At 42.4% G+C, this 18,756-nt stretch overlaps 1 protein-coding gene across 2 annotated transcripts in view; it reads left to right on the plus strand.

Annotated features, from left to right (window-relative positions):
• The first annotated feature begins 4,629 nt into the window (after positions 1-4,629).
• Positions 4,630-18,756, plus strand: part of ELOVL6 (ELOVL fatty acid elongase 6) — a 145,985-nt gene continuing 131,858 nt past the window's right edge. The window contains exons 1-2 of one of the 2 annotated variants that reach the window (XM_043570425.1): positions 4,630-4,784; positions 5,479-5,599. In XM_043570425.1, coding sequence (XP_043426360.1) covers positions 5,511-5,599 — 89 coding nt within the window. In that variant the 5' untranslated portion in view covers positions 4,630-4,784; positions 5,479-5,510. Of the gene's footprint in view, positions 4,785-4,962; positions 5,324-5,478; positions 5,600-18,756 lie in introns of those variants that run through there. The other variant, XM_043570416.1, reaches the window with a different exon arrangement.

Consider the following 18,756-nt stretch of genomic DNA (forward strand, 5'->3'; position numbering starts at 1 on the left):
GGTTAAGTGGCCGGCTTCGGCTCAGGTCATGATCTCGTGGTCCGTGAGTTCGAGGCCTGCGTCGGGCTCTGTGCTGACAGCTCAGTGCCTGGAGCCTGTTTCAGATTCTGTGTCTCCCTCTCCCTGACCCTCCCCCGTTCATGCTTTGTCTCCCTCTGTCTCAAAAATAAATGTTAAAAAAAAAATCTTTTTAAGAAAAATAGTGTTCTTTAGGTTTTAATTTATATATCAGATACATTTTTGTACTGCAGAATAATTCTGTGTATTGAATGTATATAGGGGAAGTGTATCAGAAAACATCTGAAATAAGGAAAGCACAAGAAAGGTAGAAACCCATCATGCCACTGCCACTGATCTTTCCCAGACAGGAAAGGCCCTGAGCCTCCAAAGGCCAAGACAAACTCCTTCCCTGGAACTTCATTGCCCTCTGCTACTCACTACCAAAGTTAAGGGTCTTGGTTTGCAAACTCACATGTTTCCAGGCAGAAACAGTCTTCAGCGTGGAAGGCACATGCTGACAGTGTTGTGCAAACCCCGGGGTAAAACTGGACTTTTGAGCACCCGTCACATTCTCTTATTACATTTTCTTAAGTCAGATTTCTTCCTCATGAACTGCCGTGCTCCCTGCTCATTTAATTAAACTTTCATAGGTATTCATTTTGGAGTGTGACTCTATTTTGACCTAATTATCTGCACTTCTCTTATTTACATAGAATAATTGATGTCTTTTATATTTACCTCAATTCCCTCCAAGATCAATAAGGAGCATTTGTCAGTGTGGTGAGATCTTTTAAGACAGGTATATTTGCTCGCTCGCTCTCTCTCTCTCTCTCAAATTAAAAACAAAAACAAAAACAAAAAACATGTCTATTTGGAAAAGAGTCTGAGGTAACCTAGGCCTACCCCAAAACGCAAGGTCAAGGGAAGGAGAGTTAAGTTTAGGGGTGCCTGGGTGGCGCAGTCGGTTAAGCGTCCGACTTCAGCCAGGTCACAATCTCGCGGGTCCGTGAGTTCGAGCCCCGCGTTGGGCTCTGGGCTGATGGCTCAGAGCCTGGAGCCTGCTTCCGATTCTGTGTCTCCCTCTCTCTCTGCCCCTCCCCCGTTCATGCTCTATCTCTCTCTGTCTCAAAAATAAATAAACGTTAAAAAAAAATTAAAAAAAAAAAAAGATTATCCAGGCTAGTACTGTTATTTTATATAGAGGAAAGGAAATTAAAGGACAGCCTTACTTTTCCAAGATCAGATAGCTAGGTCTGGAATAAAGTCAACACTAAAATTCAGATCTTTTGTTCAGTAATTAAGTTGTTTTTGCAATAAATTTCCATCTTTCAAATATTCCTTACTCTCTGGCCTACTGTTTAAACTTTCACTACTAAATATCAATTAACTGCTACTTTTTGAGCCTCAGTTATTTACATTCAATGTTAATTACCTATCTGGTTATGGGTTAGAACACACACAATAAATCTTTTCATAAAAATTCCTGGTGGTGTTGCTGGGCACCCTCCCAACCTTCCCCTCCATCTTTCCCAACCTTCAATAGCCCCTAAAATAAGCCTGGAAAAGTCACCATCTAAAATGTTTTATGTCTAATATTATGCTACATATTAAAGTTTTCAATATAGAAAATTAAAAAAAGAAAAATGACCCATTATCTCACTACTCCGCTAATTCCTACTGGCTATCTTTTTAATGAAATACAAACACATCACAAGAAAGCTCAAATATTTCAGAAAAATAAACAGTATAAATAGTAAGTAGAAACTCTCTCTTTTTTTTTAATGTTTATTTATTTTTGAGACAGACAGAGAGAGAGAGAGAAGCAGGGGAGGAGCAAAGAGAGAGGGAGACAAAGAATCTGAAGCCAGCTCCAGGCTCCAAGCTGTCAGCATAGAGTCGGATGTAGAGCTCGAACCCATGAACCAACCGTGAGATCATGATCTGAGCTGAAGGTGGACTCACCCGACTGAGCCACCCAGGCACCTTTTAGAACTTTCCTTATTTTGCTGCCAGGTCTTCCTCCAAACATACGTCACCAACAAATTCTTGTTTGTCTTTCCAGAGAACAACAACAAACTAACAAACACCATGCAATTGTAGATGTTTTTCTCAGTGTAACACTATACATGATGTGCTGCCTTGCTTTTTTATTTTTCTTAAAGATAATCTGGAATCTTTCAATATTACAACCTACAGAACCATTCCTTTTTTTAAAAAAAAGCTTTACAATATACCATTATAAGGATACACCATCATTTAGCTAAGCAACCCCCATTATTTCCAGTGTTTTGTTATTACGGTGCTGAATAATATCTCACACATACGTCTAGAATGTTTTTGCAAGTGTATTTCAGACTAAGCTCCTAGTTGCAGAAATACTAGCGATTATTATGCAAGATTCCCCAGGTAATAACCCTGTAATACTCCCCTGTCCACTGCAGGTAGAATCTAAGCCAAATTATCTTATCTTGATTTACCAGGTTTTCCAGACTTGGAGTGTCTGTCTCTTTAGCCTGGCAGTTACTCTTCATTTATAGCCTTTTGCCCTTAAACCTGCACACTCATTCCTTACCCCAGGTCCTTTGTACTTGCTCTTGCTTCTTACAACCTGCTGTGAGAGGTGGCTGCCTCTGTCATTTTGGTTTCAATTCAAAGGCACCTCCTCTGTGAGGCCTAAAGAGCTTAAATGAGCATTTCCACCCCTTCACATCATACTGATTTATTTTCATCTTAGCACTTCACTCTACATGAAATTGTTCTGTCTTCCCCTCTGAAATGTGAGCTCCAAAAGAGCAAGAGCCCTATCTTTTTTCTTCTCCACTGAGTCTCAAGAGCTCAGAAGAGCGCAGTCTCGAGGAATATCCGGTGAATAAATGGTCAGAGGATGAATGGGTTTAAAATGATCAGAGAGGTGGCCAAATTGCTTTCCAGAAAGAGTCGCCAGTTGTTACTGTCACTGACAGTGCCTGAAAACCCTGGAAGAGCACCACTTAGTACTATCGAGCATTTACCATTTTTTCTAATTGTCCATTTTAAAGGTAAAAAATGGGGAATCTCCTTTTTTGGAGTAACTTTTCTTTAGACACTGTTAAAAACAAATCAGATATTTGTTTCTAACATAACCTCATATCCATCTTTGAAAAATAAACAGGCGATAAAAACTGTTATTTAAGTAAGAAAGATAGTAAATGAGAATTTTTCATACTGGTTGGAAACTGATGTCATAACTAGTAAGAGTATGGAACTTGAAAAGTCAATCTTTTTAAGACAAAAAAGACTTATCCTTGCAATATGCAATAAAACGTTTGCTGGAATTTGATTCCTTTCTCACTTCCCTCCTTTTTTTCATTTATTTAATGAAAATGATTCACTTTACAAATATTTATTGATTGCTCACAGTCCCAGGACTAGTAAAATCTTTATCTCTCACCCATCTTCTAGGTCAATGTCTCCAAGCTTCTTGGCCTGGGCTTTATTTTTATTTATTTATTTTTAAAGTTTTAGTTGTGTTTGAGAGAGCACAAGCTGGGGGGGGGGGGGGGCGGGCAGAGAGAGGGGGACAGAGAATCCCAAGCCGGGTTCTCCCTGACAGCAGTGAGCATGGTGTGGAGCTTGAACTCAGGAAGGTCACGACCTTAGCCCAAGTCCCAAGCACAACGGAATCACACAAGTGCCCCCTGGGCTTTATTTCTAAATTCACTCTGACTTACACTGCATAAATATCTGGAATGACAACTCTTAAATGGAGATATGAGGAAAGTCTATACATGAAATCTATGGGAGGATCAACTTATAAATTAATTTGCTAATCAACCAGTCTAGCTCTTTGATTTACATAATATTGTACTGGATTTTTATCCTTTTTTTTTTTTAATATTTTATTTACCTTTGAGAGAGAGAGAGTACGAGTTGGGGAGAGGCAGAGAGAGGGAGACACAGAATCTGAAGCAGGCTCCAGGCTCTGAGCTGTCAGCACAGAGCCCAAAGTGGGGCTCGGACTCATGAACTGTGAGATCATGACCTGAGCCGACTGAGCCACCCAGGTGCCCCAATTGTACTGGATTTTTACAACGCTTTCCTTAATTTCTTATTATACCTTGCTCTTTTAGAGCTATTTCTCCCAGTTCCCACTTTTCAGACATTCCAAGCAACCTGACTTTGAATGAAAATACCCTCTCCTTAGACTAGAGGTGTGGTGGGGAAATTGGGCACCAGAAGAAGGGAATTTTCTTCTTGGTCCTAATGTCCAACTAATTTTTAAAGCATAGGTTCCTTATTATATTTTAAGCTTACAATTACATTCATAGATTAATTATTAGATACCTCCATGTCTCATATGTCTCATTTTTCCAAACTTGTGGAGAATCAGTGGAGGGATGGACTGAGTAGAAACTCCTTTTCCTTCCGAAAAGAAAAGAGGGGATGTAGATAGACGCTGAGTTTAGGACATGGCTGTGAGACTGGGGGTTCAGTAGGGGGTCAACATTACACTTAGCCTTCCCCTCAACACGATTCTGTTGCATCTGTATAAAACGAAATTTCTCAGGCATACAAATGAAGTTTTTGCATTGGACCAGTAGGTCTAGTTCTTCTATCTGCTAACTTCCTTACCCCCTTTGTCTCGGTTCATTAACTGTACCTCTCCCCGAACCTAACTCTTCCACTTATCCTCTCTCCCTCTTCCGGCTACTAGTCACTCTCCACTTTCCACCCCTTCATCCTCCGCATCCCCAGCCCGCTGGTGATTGAGCAGAGCTCTGCGGGCTGCCGCGCCGCGGGTTTAGGTGAGTCAAAGCCGCGGGTGGGGGACCCCGAGGGTACGGCAGGAGCAAGGAGGTGGGAAGCGCATTCCTTTCACGTGTGATCTCAGCGCAAACCTGCCTGGAGTTCTGCTGGCGAGACAGCCGGCAGGTTTTACTATTTCTTTCTCATCTAGTAGCCAAGCTCGCGGGTCCGCGCGCCTAGGGGCTGCGCCCCGCACGAGGAAACTACACTCAAAGGCCAGGCTAGGCTGCCCACGAGGTTGGGACTGGGAATTGTGGATGACCTCGAGGCGACTTCCTCCTCGGCGCCCTTCCTCCACGCCCCTAGGCACCTTCGCGTCAGCAAAACACCCCCTCAGGCCGAGAGGTCTCGCTCTCTCTCGCTAAGGGTTAATTTTCCGATCGCACGAGGGGGAGGAGATTTCCCTGTAGACAAGTAGAAAGGGTGATGGACAAACGTGCGGGCACTAAGACCGCAAGGCATTCATTTCCTCCGACGGTGGATGCGGACGCCGGGAGGAGGAGAACCCCAGAGCTAGGAGCTGGGAGCCGTGGCACAGGCAATGCTCAACCCTGGATGTAGCTGAGAGAGGCTGAGAGAGGCCGGCCGCCGGAGACCCAGCGGCGAGGGGAAAACCTAGGGGGGGTGGGTGGGGAAAATCCACAGGAGAGCACTCGAAATCAAGCGCTTTACAGATTATTTTATTTTGTGTAGAGAGCACGTAGCGACTCCGAAGATCAGCCCCAATGAACATGTCAGTGTTGACTTTACAAGAATATGAATTCGAAAAGCAGTTCAACGAGAATGAAGCCATCCAGTGGATGCAGGAAAACTGGTAGGTGATGCTTTCGCGTGATACTCTTCCCGGGAGCCCTGCGTGTCCCCGCTGTGTGCCTTAATGTCGGTATTTTCTGTCCGGGGCGTGAATGGAGCGATGAATCGCGGGCAGCAGAGAGGTGGTGGCTGAGTTCTCCGGTCTCCCGGGTGCAGGAGCCACTGGGGCTGCATGAAGCGCGTGGGTCTGTGAGTGCCCCTGTGTGAACCGTCGCTACACATACATCTTTAACAGATTATATAACGTAGATCATACATGTGTGTGTATAGAGTAGATGTCTGCGCGACTGGGAAGGCGGGAGAGATGCCACAGTCCAGATTCCCTACCTGTGCAACCTTCTGGTTTTCACCTAGCTTTGGATTTTCTCGCTTGGCCTCCAGCAAGCTGAGTGTGAAAGGCAGTGAAGGAAGGACCCGATCTCCTGCTCCGTTTAACCCTCTCTCGCCTGCGCGCTCTAGTCCTCGCCCTCTCCCCATCCCTCGTGTCCTTCCTTTCTCCTTGCAGACCTCCTACTTCATTGCCCTACTCTCTACCGCTCCCTGGCCGGATTTCTCCTTTCCTGGACCCCTTTCCCGGCGCGGATCCCTTTCCGGTTTCATTAAGAGGCGGGGGCGACGGGGGGGAGGGGACAATGAAAACGGTAATAAAAATGAATGAACCCCAGCGAGTGGAGCCACGCCATTATTAAGTTTCTGTTTTACGGAAACGCCTTTTGGACACACTCCGTTCTAATTCAGTAGGAAGCTGTTGATTGGAGTGGAGACACAGATTAAAAACCCCTCGGTCCGCAGAGTCCTTGGGGGCCTTTCCCCAGAAAAAACTTCCAATAGGGAAAGAGTCTTTCTTGTTTACTGTTTCCTCCGCCAGTCCTTTTGAAAATCCCAGTGTGGGAGGCGATCCTATGTCACCTTGCAATATTTAACAGGGGAGGGTGTGTTCATCTCGCTTCTTCCTTGTAGACCGAGCTCCTGTGGCAGACATTCCCTTCCTCCCTATAAACCCGGGTCTGGCTATCAGTAAAGTGCAAGCTCAACGCACCCCGGAGCTGGGCAGTGGCCTGCAGCCTCCTGGGTGCTCGATGGGAGGGTCGGGCGGAGAGGCTCTCCGGCGCCAAGGGATCTCGCCCGCCGCCGCGTGCTCTAGCGCGCGTGCCCCGCGCGGTCTCGACCGGCCTTCCCTCCCCCATCTCCTCAATGGGAAACCAGAGACGCCGGCGCGCCGGGGGGTCAGGGCTGGCTGGTGCTGTAGGAGGGGGTGCCGCGGGCCGGAGCTGGTGGAAGGAGGTTCAACTTCCTTTACTCCGGTCCCCAGGAGTTGCAACTGGCTTCGGGAGGCTGGGCCGCCGCGCCCCCCTCCTCCCGCCCCGCGGGCCCACCCGAGGCCCGCTGGCCATTTGCGGCTGCAGGCGTGCGGAGCCCGCCCCCTGCGCCCAGCGCGCCGGCTGGGCCCGGCCTGTTGGGGACGAGCGTGGAGGGCCCGGAGCACCCACACCCGCTGCGGCTTGGCTGGGGGACTGCACAGGGTGCGGGGCGTGAGGGGGTCCGAGGGCCGCGTCTGGCCAGACCCGGAAGCCAGCTGGGGGACACGATCTTCTCGGAAGCCCAGGAAGTGCGGCAGGCACTTGGGGCGCGGGGCTGGAGCCCCTCCTGGGCCGGCGAGGCCGGAGAGCGCCGAAGATGGGTCCGGAAGGTGGTTGAACACCGGGGAGGCTCGATTCTGTAGGAGTGCAGACACTGAAGGGTCTTGGCGCCTGGGGAAGCCACCCCCTCTCGGCCTCGGCGGCCTGGGGACCTTCTCCGGAGGCACTTCCTCCTCCAGCGTTGAGGGTGGCGCGGAAGGCGGGGCGGGGGCGGGGGCCCGAGGCCGCAGGCGCTGGAAGCTGCGCCGCGGGGCAGCTGAGGGGCCGGGTCTTCTCTGCAGCTGTTTGTCATGTTCTCTTGCCACACCACTCGAGCGCATCTTCTTCCCCCATTAGCGCTGTGTGCTCTGTGTTTTCCAGTCCGCCTTGTCTCCTACTTGCTGCACCTTTATTGAACCTGCCTATCTGGAGCCGGCGTCCCCTCGCAGTGGCTGCCCCCATTCCCGGTGGGCCAGCCCTCCCTTGCACCACAGCGGTGGATATTGCCTCTTATTTACTGGTTGCCTTTTCTCTGAGGCCACTTTCTGTTGCTTCTCCAGGTAACCATTTCCCGCCTCTTCTTTCCATTCACTCAACAAGTACACACTGAACCAGACAGGGCCTAGCCCTCCCCGGAACTGAAAATGGCAAAAATGCGCCAAGCTGTTTTCTCCTGTTGAGTCTTGACCACGGTTTTCTTACAGCTTTTTACAGACCTTTCTAATGGCAACATCTTTCCTGGCTCTTACTTATATACATGAATATTTGCGAGTATGTCTGTGCCTTCTCTGTGCCTCATCAGCTCTTTAGGGCATGGTTCTTGTCCCATTCCACTCGTGATTATACGGAGCACGTTGAAGAGTGCTTCGTACGACGCAGATGCTGGAGAAAATGCTTATCCAGTGAGTTAAAATGATGATTGGTGCCCATTTTATTGCCAGCACTACCTGTTAATACCTGAAGCTTAACAGGTTTGGTCTTCCCACTGCATTTGAATACTGCATCCTAGTCCTTTATTGGGATTTTTCCGTTCCTTTTTCTTGGTTGACCCTATGTTCTTGGCTTGCATATTGCAGTCAAAAATCCTGCTAGCTGTTACTCTTTCCTTGCACGTCTACCTGACCTTAATTGTCTTGCTATCTCCTTTTACCCCAGAGGGTGTGCATTTCTCCCAATATCACAGGGGCCCAATTTTATAAGCCCTCCTCACCAAAATCCCAACCGCAAAAATGTCTTGAACAAGGTGTGTAAGAAAATGATTTTCTTTTCATTTCCCTTGTTAATAGAAGGGAGCTCTATAACCAAAGCTTAGACCCTCTTGGGGCTAGAGGAAGTTTAGGAAACCAGAGCCTTATCTTTTCCAGGACTCAAAATGGCTTGAAATAGTTTCTGGAGGAAACACACAATGTTGTGAAACATCTACTCTGTCTTTTGAGCAATCATTTGCACTTGTCCTTAAAAATGTCTTAGACGTAGCCTCAAACAAATCTTATTAATTTCTAGATTTAGAACTTATCTCTCAAAAATGAGCTACATGGTCTTTTGAAGAATTATGAGAAAGGCCAGGCGTGCTGTTTTGTCAGTATGCTGTCTACACTACTTAGTATTATTTAAAAGGAGCTTAAATAATCCCTATTCATTACCTTAATACATACTAATGTTATGATCCCCTTATTTTTGGAGTGGTACTTGTATAAACACCAAACTGTTCAATTGTGGCAAGTTTATCAAGTTTATTTATTGCTGCTTTTTACAAATTATTAACCCTATAGTCGTTGTCTTAAACACAGGATAAATACTATAGACCTTTTTAATTTTCTAGCAAATAGTTTCATGTATAATAAATTAGATAAGCAATTGAAATGCAAAGTAATAAATATATTTCCCTTGGAGAATCATCCTGAAACCTCATCTTGAAACTACATGTCAAGTTAAAAATACCGTGGGTAATATTATCTGGTAGATATTTTATTAGACGAGGTAGAGGTAGAGCAAAATGCATGCTTTTAGCCTCAATAGCATTTTTGACTTCCAATTTTACACTGAAAAGCCCTGTGATTTTACAACATTGAAAAGAAAGGCATTTTGTTCCTTAATGAGATGTCTGGACTTTACCTGTTATTTTCACTAATAGCTGATTTAATTTATAAGTGCTGCCTGCAAGGAAGCGAAATCACATGGTGACTGGTAAGGCAAGGCGACATAAAAATTCATTGAGTGAGAAGGGCAGCTGGGCTCTGCCTTCTCTTTCAGCAGCCTGCCAGGTTTGTGCTAACAGCGGTGGATGCTAGTTGCTCCAGTTGTAATTGTCTGGCCAATGATGATTATCTTCTGATGTCGGCTGACACGGTGTTCACCAATAGGAAAGCAGGAGGCCTGTGCTGACTGCTGTAACATTATGGATGTGAGGTGACGTCATCACAGGCCTTGCCTAGAACCTCATGAAACCCTCCCCCGCTCCCCTTTGGCATCTTTCACACATCCAGCCTTTCACTGCTTTGTATATTTTTCTGACTTTCTCCTTTCCACTCCCCCCACGGTGGCGTTGGTTATAAGGGTTTTATTGTTTATATTTTGTGTTTTGTATTTTAGGATCTATAAGATAGTGTAGGCAATTTTAGGATTCAGTATTTAAGAAAACCTTTTTATCTACAAATTGGTTTTTACTAAGGAAAAAAAAAGAGAAGAAACACTATTTAAAAGGAATTGTACATCTATACCTTCTTATATGTGAGGTTTAGAAAGTAACATGACGGACAATTTATGTATTAAAGAACATAAAAATATTGTAAGCCTGTGTGTGAGTATATTACTCAAAACAGCATCATGTGTGTCAAACTTCTAAAATGCAGGCATAGGATTAAGCTGTTGTTTTTTTCTGTAGTGACAACTGTTCTGCATCAATCCCTAGAATCCTTGAGATGTTCTGTATTCATTTATAAGACTGTATTCATTTATAAGAAAAATGACTGGAGAATACTGCAGTCTACTCCCATGAAACAGGAAAGGCCAGAGTCTCATTTAATCTGCCACTACAGCAAATACAAATTTGGTCAGCTATCTAGGAAAATACTATGTCCACATAATACTCCTGCTTCCTTCCACTTTGGGGAATCACAGCTCATATTAGCCTTAGGATTGAGAAGTCCTAAGTGTGAGGAATTTAGCATGTCATTCAATAAACTTTAGAAAGCACTGGGATATTGGCCTAATATTTACTAGGTTAAGAATGAGAGGACTGAGGGTCGCCTGGGTGGCTCAGTTGGTTAACTGACTGGGGCTCAGGTCACAGTCTCACAGTTCATGGGTTCGAACTCCAAGTCAGGCTCTGTGCTGACAGCTCGGAGCCTGGAGCCTGCAGCCCGCTTCAGATTCTGTGTCTCCCTCTTACTCTGCCCCTCCCCTGCTTGTGCGCGCTCTCTCCAAAAGAAATAAACATTAACAAATATTAAAAAAAAAAAAATGAGAAGTCTGATAAAATGCACAGAGAAGAGAAATATGACCTACTTTACAGTGTTAGAAAGTAATGAAATATGTGGGAACTGTGATCTGAAGTTTCATGTGTCTTTTTAAAAATGTTGTATTTTCATGCAGTCTTAAACACCAAAGTGTTTTAGGATTCCCAGGGATAATGGAAATTATTTTATGATCATATTATCCATCTCTATATTAGCATTAGTTATAAATGATGTAAAATTTTTACTTAAGGCCTTTTGTTAAATTTTGTGAAGAAGGCTTGTTGCTTGTTGCTTTTGATGTTAGATGATGATAATTCTAAAGGTATCAGGATCCTATTGTCATTTACCTCCAAAGTCAACTCACTCCAGATCTAAGAGTTGCTTTGCATACTTCCTTAAAAGAAGATTCTTTCAAGTTAGACCCTGGAGAAGCTGGTGGAGGGCGGGGAAGGGTGGGTGAATACTTAGGATGGCATAAAATAAGCATCCAATCAGTCTTTAGCCAACAAAGCAAAATGGAGCGTGGTACTATTCAGTTAATTCAAGAATTCATCTTTGCTTCAATGATCTGCACATTTTAGGTCTCAGTGTTTTCTGAAATGATCTAAACATCATCTCAGTGATCCACTTATTGTTCATGTATGGACCTAGGTGAGCTGAGCTGCCCTTTATTACTAAGAAGCAGACAAAAGTCCACAAATTTTTCTTTAGCTATTTACCTTTTCTTGTTCAATGTTCTAGTCCCTACCTTCAAATCTGCCTGCCCCCATTGACTTTCTACCGGCCTTTGTTAAAAGAGCACAGGCATTTACTTAGAAAAGTTACTACCTATACCACAGATATCATTTCTATTGATAACCTTAGAAACATCTGAACAAAAATGTAACATAGCTTTGTTGAAACGTTAAGGCTCATAACTTTGTCCTTTATCTGTATTCTGATTGTGTGTGTAGACAGGCGGGTACAAATGGGTAACTTTTGGCAGTTACTCAGAGCTTAAATAGCATCCCTAATTATATGCAACTTTCAACAATTTTATTTTAGAAATAGATTAGTCCTTTTTAAAAACATTATTGCTCTAGAGTCAAAAATGAATTTGTAGTTTTAAGCTTGTTGAGCAAAAACCATTCCAAAGCATTGGGTCCATGTGAGTTCTCTTATGTTCAGGCTTCTGTGTTTTTCCTGATTCATTTCTGTACTGAGCACTCACAGTTTTCAGTTTTAGGGTTCTTTATCCTAGTATATTGGAATGACAAATATTTTTAGGAAAAACTTCTGTTCAATCAGTCACTCACAGTGATTTTTCTAAAATTTAACTTTAAGGCTGTCTGCCCCCCAAAATGTACACGTGAAAATGATTTAAACTTACCTTTCCTGAGATAAATAAGGCATGCTGATTACAAGCAGTTTTGCTGGATGGGTACTCATACACTTTTCTAAAACTTTTATTTCCTTCAGAATTTCCCATTTTAGTATTTGTCCTTCTCAAGATTTTATAGCTAATTGCAAAATGATAAGGGGAATATCACCGATAGAATGTATTTTGGGAGAGGGGGCCTCATAGTTTTTACTTAGGTTTAGGATCACATATTTTAAGTGAAATAGGTGTAACTCCATTTTTTTAAAGATAAATTTCGAATGTTTTAGCTCAACCCTTAATTTTATTAACACTCATTCTTGGAGCTAATGTTTTGGTTTTTTATTTGATCCTTTGAGCTCTAAGACTGAATTTTTGAATTGACTATCCCTTAACTCTTAAGGAACAGTATACATCTTTCTTTTAAGACTGTTGAAAAGACCCATGAAATGCATGGTTATTATATATCTTTGTTAAGAAAATATAGGCATTTACCTACAAAAGTGCACACATACATAAAGATACTAAAGTGACTTTCAAAATATGAAACCTGATAGCCCATTATAGACCATTTCTTTTCTGTTTTTTGGTATTCGAAGAGCATCTTGCTCACCTAGACCTACTTTTAGACTTTGCTGCAAAATAGGTGCCAATTTAATTGACTTTGGCAGTGTTTTGGTTTTTTTTAAACTAGTTAAATAATACGATTTTAATAACCATTTTAAAACTGCAAAAATGGAACATTTAGTACTTGGACTTACCCCAATTATTAATAAATTTTTAAAAATCATATAGTTTATGATAGCCACAACCTTCAAGGTTTTTCTGCCCATTCCTTCTACTCATCAGGTGTTGTTAATAAAACGTAAAAAAAAATTTAAGATCCTAGGCCCACTCTAACTGGGGTAATTGACTTTTTCAGGTGTAGTGAGTTCAGTGGAACTAAATGCTTTAAAGTTGAGAATTTTATGATCTTGTTTTAGGAGGCTCGATGGGGAAAAAAGGGCTAGATGAAAAGGGTTACTCCAGAAACCTTTTTTTTTTTAAAACGCGTGAGGCTTCTATTGAAGTCTTTGGGTGTGTTAAGCATTTAAAAGCTTAACTAGCAGTGGTTGTCATTACAATAAGAGGGAAGGAAGCCCAGTAAAGGGACTTTAAATATCCAGGTCTATAGTTGCCTCTCAATTTTATGACTGTTCGACAGACTTGATTTAAAGATCTTTAAAAAGTAAGGTAGATTTTCTTTATTCTCAAGTACTGATCCTAATAGTTGATACGTAGTTGTTTACTAATTGCAAGTATTCTTTTAAAATGTTTTGCATATGTTAACTGTTCCATCCTCCCAACCACCCTTTGATGTATTATCTTTTTGATTTTTTTTTACAACCGGAAATGAGGCTCAGTGTGCTTATACAAGTTGAGATTTGCACGTAGGGTTAAAAAGAGAAGAAATGGGCTCCAGCCCCACTGAAGAGTTTGTCACTGAGGCCTCAACCATCCCCTTATTTGAACTCAATAAGTAATGCACTTGAAAACTTGCAGCACTGTAAACATGTCAGGAACTTGTGGTTTTAGTCAATGATCTCCCAAGTGCCTCTTAGCTTCTAAATCCTGAACACATAAGGCCAGAATACGAAAACACCTATAAATGTTGTAATGAGCATAATGAACATAAACTATATAGAAAAATAAGTAATTTAATCATTAAGAAATATTTCCTGAACGTTACTTGTTCATCTAGCAACACTTTCCTAAGTGGAGAAAGCCTGTCACCTTTATCGATGTTCCCATCCTAAAATAGTCCAATTTTGTCTCAAACTATGACACACAGATTTGGAACCTTTCTTATAAAGCATGCTTTCTGTCTGATTCTCTTCCATGAGACTCATACTCTCTCAGCTTGGTTCTAGACTCTGGGAGTCTGTTTCCACCTGCCACTGCCTCCAGCCATGCTTTCTTCCAGGCAGATTTTTGTAGCTATTGGTAAAGAGCCACCCACTGTGGACAGAGGAAGAAAAAAAAATGTGTGGGTCAGGGATGACTTTATTCTTCGAGGTCAGTTCCTGCAGTGTGAAGAAGTAAAGAGTACATTTATTTGTTTTGCTTATCAGTTTTAAATTCTTTATCTCATTCTAAAGTGAGAAATATGGGAAAAAGAAATGAAATCATTAGAAAATGTAAAGATCCAGGAAATAAAACATCTTTAATTCTTATCCAGAGGCATCCACTGTTGTTTTGCCACATTTCCTCCAGCCTTGTTTCCAAGTTTTTTACATACTTTAAATGATTCAGTACTTACCATTGGCAGACTGAGTTTCTTATTATGTGCCAGGGACTGCTGGGCGCTTATATTTACATATCATCTCATTACAAATTTTTATGTTGCTTATGTCCCTCTTTACATTATAAACATCTCACTGAAACCTCCATAAGTACATTTTCCAGTGGCAACTTAATATTTTATTGTTTGAGCTTCAGTAAATTTAGATAACCATTGCCTTATTGTTCAACAGGCTAAGTTTCTAGTATTTTGCTGTTAGAACTAGTGCTCTGATTATATATTAATTTCTTTTACTTATCTGATAATTTTCTTTGTATAAATCTAAACTATAGCATCCAGGGGAATTACTCTTTTTAAGGTTCAAGATACCTAGAGCCTGGCTGATGTCTAGAAAAGTTGAATCAATTTACACTCCAGCAAGGAAGAACAGTTTTCACATCTTTCTTAGCACCGAAGATGATCACCTTTAAAAAATCTTTGATAAGTTAATATAAAATGCGATGTCCCATTGCTTTAATTTATATTTCTTTTATTTCTATCGAGATTCAAAAATTTTATTTGGGTTTATTTTCCATTTGTTTTTGTAAATTATCTGTACCAGGCCTTTCCTGGTTAACTATTGTTTGCTTACACTTGGGATATATTAAGGATATTAGCTTTTGTCCAGCATGACTACTTTGTTGTGAATAATTTCTTCTCTAGAGTGACTTCTGTGACCCTAGTACACTAAATTTCCATAGCTGGGAACAGATCTAACAACTACTTTAGTATATGAAATAGAAATGTATTTTCCATCACACTCTGAATTAAGGGAAACAACTGTGCTGATCTCTTTATAATAACCTGTAAGTCAACAGCCCCAGGGAGGAAGGGAGAGAGGAGAGAAGACTGGGAGACTGGGCTCCTGTTCAATGTGGAGAGAGAAGGAGTAGTCTCTTGGACTTCCTGCTAATTTTTGGACTCTCTTATTTGCATTTATTTTTCAGTTTTCCACAGGGGTGGTGATGAGTATCCACTGTGGTATTATAGTGTGGTGGTTAAGCACATTGACTCTGGAACCAGTGTATGTATCTGCGTTCAAGCCCTACTTTTGAACCACTTAGCAGCCGAGTGACCATCTTATTAGCAGATTAATTAGCACCTCTGCTTCAGTTCCCTCATCTCTAAATTGGGAGATGATAATAGCATTAGTATTGGGGGTGATAATGATGGAATCTACTTTAGCAGGTTGTGAGAATTAGACAATTTATTATACCTTAAGCCCTTAGAACAGTGTCCAGGACTGTATGTGATATTTAGTATATCTTTATTGTTGTCTGCACCACAGACTCTATGGGATCAAAAGGGAAAAAGAAGTCATAATTAAATTCCTGTATAACTGAGGTAACCCGAAATGGCTGTGCAATCAGTCCTCCAAATATGACAAAAAAGCCCATTACCTGGGAGCCACTACCAAGGTAGAGGTGTTGAGGGAAAAAAGAAGAAAAAGTATGACATCAACTTTGCTATCAAGAAATCTGGAATTTGAAAGATCCCAGCAAGAGAAAACATTGTTAATATATATGTGGTTTAAAAAAAAAGTGTGGAGGGGCGCCTGGGTGGCGCAGTCGGTTAAGCGTCCGACTTCAGCCAGGTCACGATCTCGCGGTCCGTGAGTTCGAGCCCCGCTTCAGGCTCTGGGCTGATGGCTCGGAGCCTGGAGCCTGTTTCCGGTTCTGTGTCTTCCTCTCTCTCTGCCCCTCCCCCGTTCATGCTCTGTCTCTCTCTGTCTCAAAAATAAATAAAACGTTAAAAAAAAAATTAAAAAAAAAAAAGTGTGGAGGCCAACTCTACCATGAATGTTTGGAACTTTTCAGAAGCTATGCTTTATCTTCAGTCACATGTAACAGTGTGAAATACAGGCAGTCCTCGTAACAGACACTGATTACTAATTTATTTCCTATAAAACACCTGAGATTATCTCATTTAATAATTTATTCATCGAAAGTGTGATAGTGTCTTTATTATGTTACACTAAAGGTAAAATCATTCCATATTAATAAGTGAAATGATAGTGGCTAAAAACGTTGGCATTATGAGCTTGCAAGTTTGTGCTTCAAGTAAGTCTTTTGTCCTTGCTCAATGATTTTTTTTTTTTTTTAATTTCAATAAGAGAAGCATGGCTGTTTGGTTTCTTAGCAAAGTAAAATAAGCGAGCATCACACATCAATCTTCTCTTATGCACCTGAACGGCAGTGAGCTTGTGGTCGAGAAACTTAAGTGGAATCCTTTCTTTAAGGTTCCCAGTTTTCTCATTCTTGAGACAAGAAAGTCCATTAGAGGTTCTCAGGGGATGTGAGGATTTTACTTCCATGTGCTTATTCCTTCCTGTCTTAGCTTCAGTTGAAGGAGGTCATTGAGAGCACATGACTGCTTCTCAACCCTCAAACTGGACCTGGGCATTTGGAAGATTCTCCTTCCCCCACCCTTGTTTTTGAGATGTATGTTCTTCCCATTGTTCCCATACTAGACGCTACTTCAGGGACACAGCCTTGAGACAGGAATGTGTTGTTGAGACCATCTGGACTGTCTTTGTGACTGAACCCTGTGAAGGCCTTTATACAAACTCTTAAGATTCTGGCGGGCAGGTGTAGAGATCTTCTTGTCTTGCAGCCTCTGAAGACAAGCCTCATACATAAATCCCCTTGTTTATTAAAACTGCCACCTACCAATCTGGAGTGATCTGCCTCTTTCTTCGGTCTCCATGCATAGAGGACCAGTTTGGAATTTCACCCAGAGAATTCCTGCAGTCACAAACCAACAGCTCCCCATCCAGGCCTGGAGTTTGCATTTGCAGTGGGCAGCTTATGTACCTCTCTTTGTGATGGCAGCACAGGTAAAGCGTGCCGTGCTGTTAGAGGGGTTTTATAACTAACCTCTAAGGTAATGATACTTAAGTTATAAGTGGACTGTCCCCCTGGGCCCCTGTCAACTATAGAGACATTCTTCTTTCAGACCTAGTGTTGTAGATTCTTGGAATTTGTGGTTTTGACAGTAGCAGTTATACGTGGAGAATGACCCAAGGGCCCAGGAAATGAAGCAATTTTTAAAAACGTTTTTGGGGTGGCTCAGTCGGTTAAGCGTCTGACTTCGGCTCAGGTCACGATCTCACAGTTCCTGAGTTCGAACCCCGCGTCAGGCTCTGTGCTGACAGCTTAGAGCCTGGAGCCCGCTTTGGATTCTGTGTCTCCCTCTCTCTCTCTCTCTCCCCTTCCCCAGCTCATGCTCGCACTCTGTCTCTGTCAAAAATAAATAAACTTAAAAAAAATTTTTAAAAAAAAGAAACTTTTCTGGGGTCAAATTTGAGAAGCATTTGTTTGTCAGAGCAGTTATGCTGTGCTCTCTCTTATTGTCCTGTAGGTAGGAATTCTCATGAAGAGTAGATACTATGTGGTCATGAAAAATGGCCCCACAAAGGAGTATAACACTTTGTACCGACATGAAAGTTAAGAGTAAGAGGTCTAGGGGGCGCCTGGGTGGCGCAGTCGGTTAAGCGTCCGACTTCAGCCAGGTCACGATCTCGCGGTCCGTGAGTTGGAGCCCCGCGTGGGGCTCTGGGCTGATGGCTCCGAGCCTGGAGCCTGTTTCCGATTCTGTGTCTCCCTCTCTCTCTGTCCCTCCCCGGTTCATGCTCTGTCTCTCTCTGTCCCAAAAATAAACGTTGAAAAAAAAATTAAAAAAAAAAAAAAAAAGAGTAAGAGGTCTAGGAACATCATGATGCTTAATCAGAAAAAATAAATGGTTGTATGGAATTTTCTAGATTAAAGGAGTATTCTTCAAACTTTTTGGCGTACATCCCTCTAAAAGAAGTTTCAAAAATGATGTACTGGGGGCGCCTGGGTGGCTCAGTCGGTTAAGCGTCCGACTTCGGCTCAGGTCGTGATCTTGCGGTTTGTGAGTTCGAGCCCCGCGTTGGGCTCTGTGCTGACAGCTCAGAGCCTGGAGCCTGCTTCCGATTCTGGGTCTCCCTCTCTCTCTGCCCCTCCCCTGTTCACGCTCTGTCTCTCAACAATAATCGTTAAAAGCATTTAAAAAAAAAAAATGATGTACTGCCTGACACATTTAAATTTTTTCATTATAAGTTGAATTAAATTCTTAATAGAGATAGAATAAATAAGGTGAGGATTAGCTAGTTAGAATAAATATTTTCTGATGTGCTGACAGGGTTACCTACTTTATTTAATAATGCACAGTGAATCTGAAATCACATAAACATTTTTCTAGATGGTTTTATTCAATTGATGGCTCAAAAAACATGTCATATTCCACATAAAAAGAATCAATGGCACTAACCATTATTGTTGCTGGTTGTTCTGAATTCAGAACATTTCAATGTCCATTATGTAAAGGTTCTAAACAGAAGGGGAAAAATGGATATTATCTTTCTGCCTCATATCATTGTTC

The sequence above is a fragment of the Prionailurus bengalensis genome, chromosome B1, assembly GCF_016509475.1.
Source record: "Prionailurus bengalensis isolate Pbe53 chromosome B1, Fcat_Pben_1.1_paternal_pri, whole genome shotgun sequence".
NCBI lineage: Eukaryota > Metazoa > Chordata > Mammalia > Carnivora > Felidae > Prionailurus > Prionailurus bengalensis.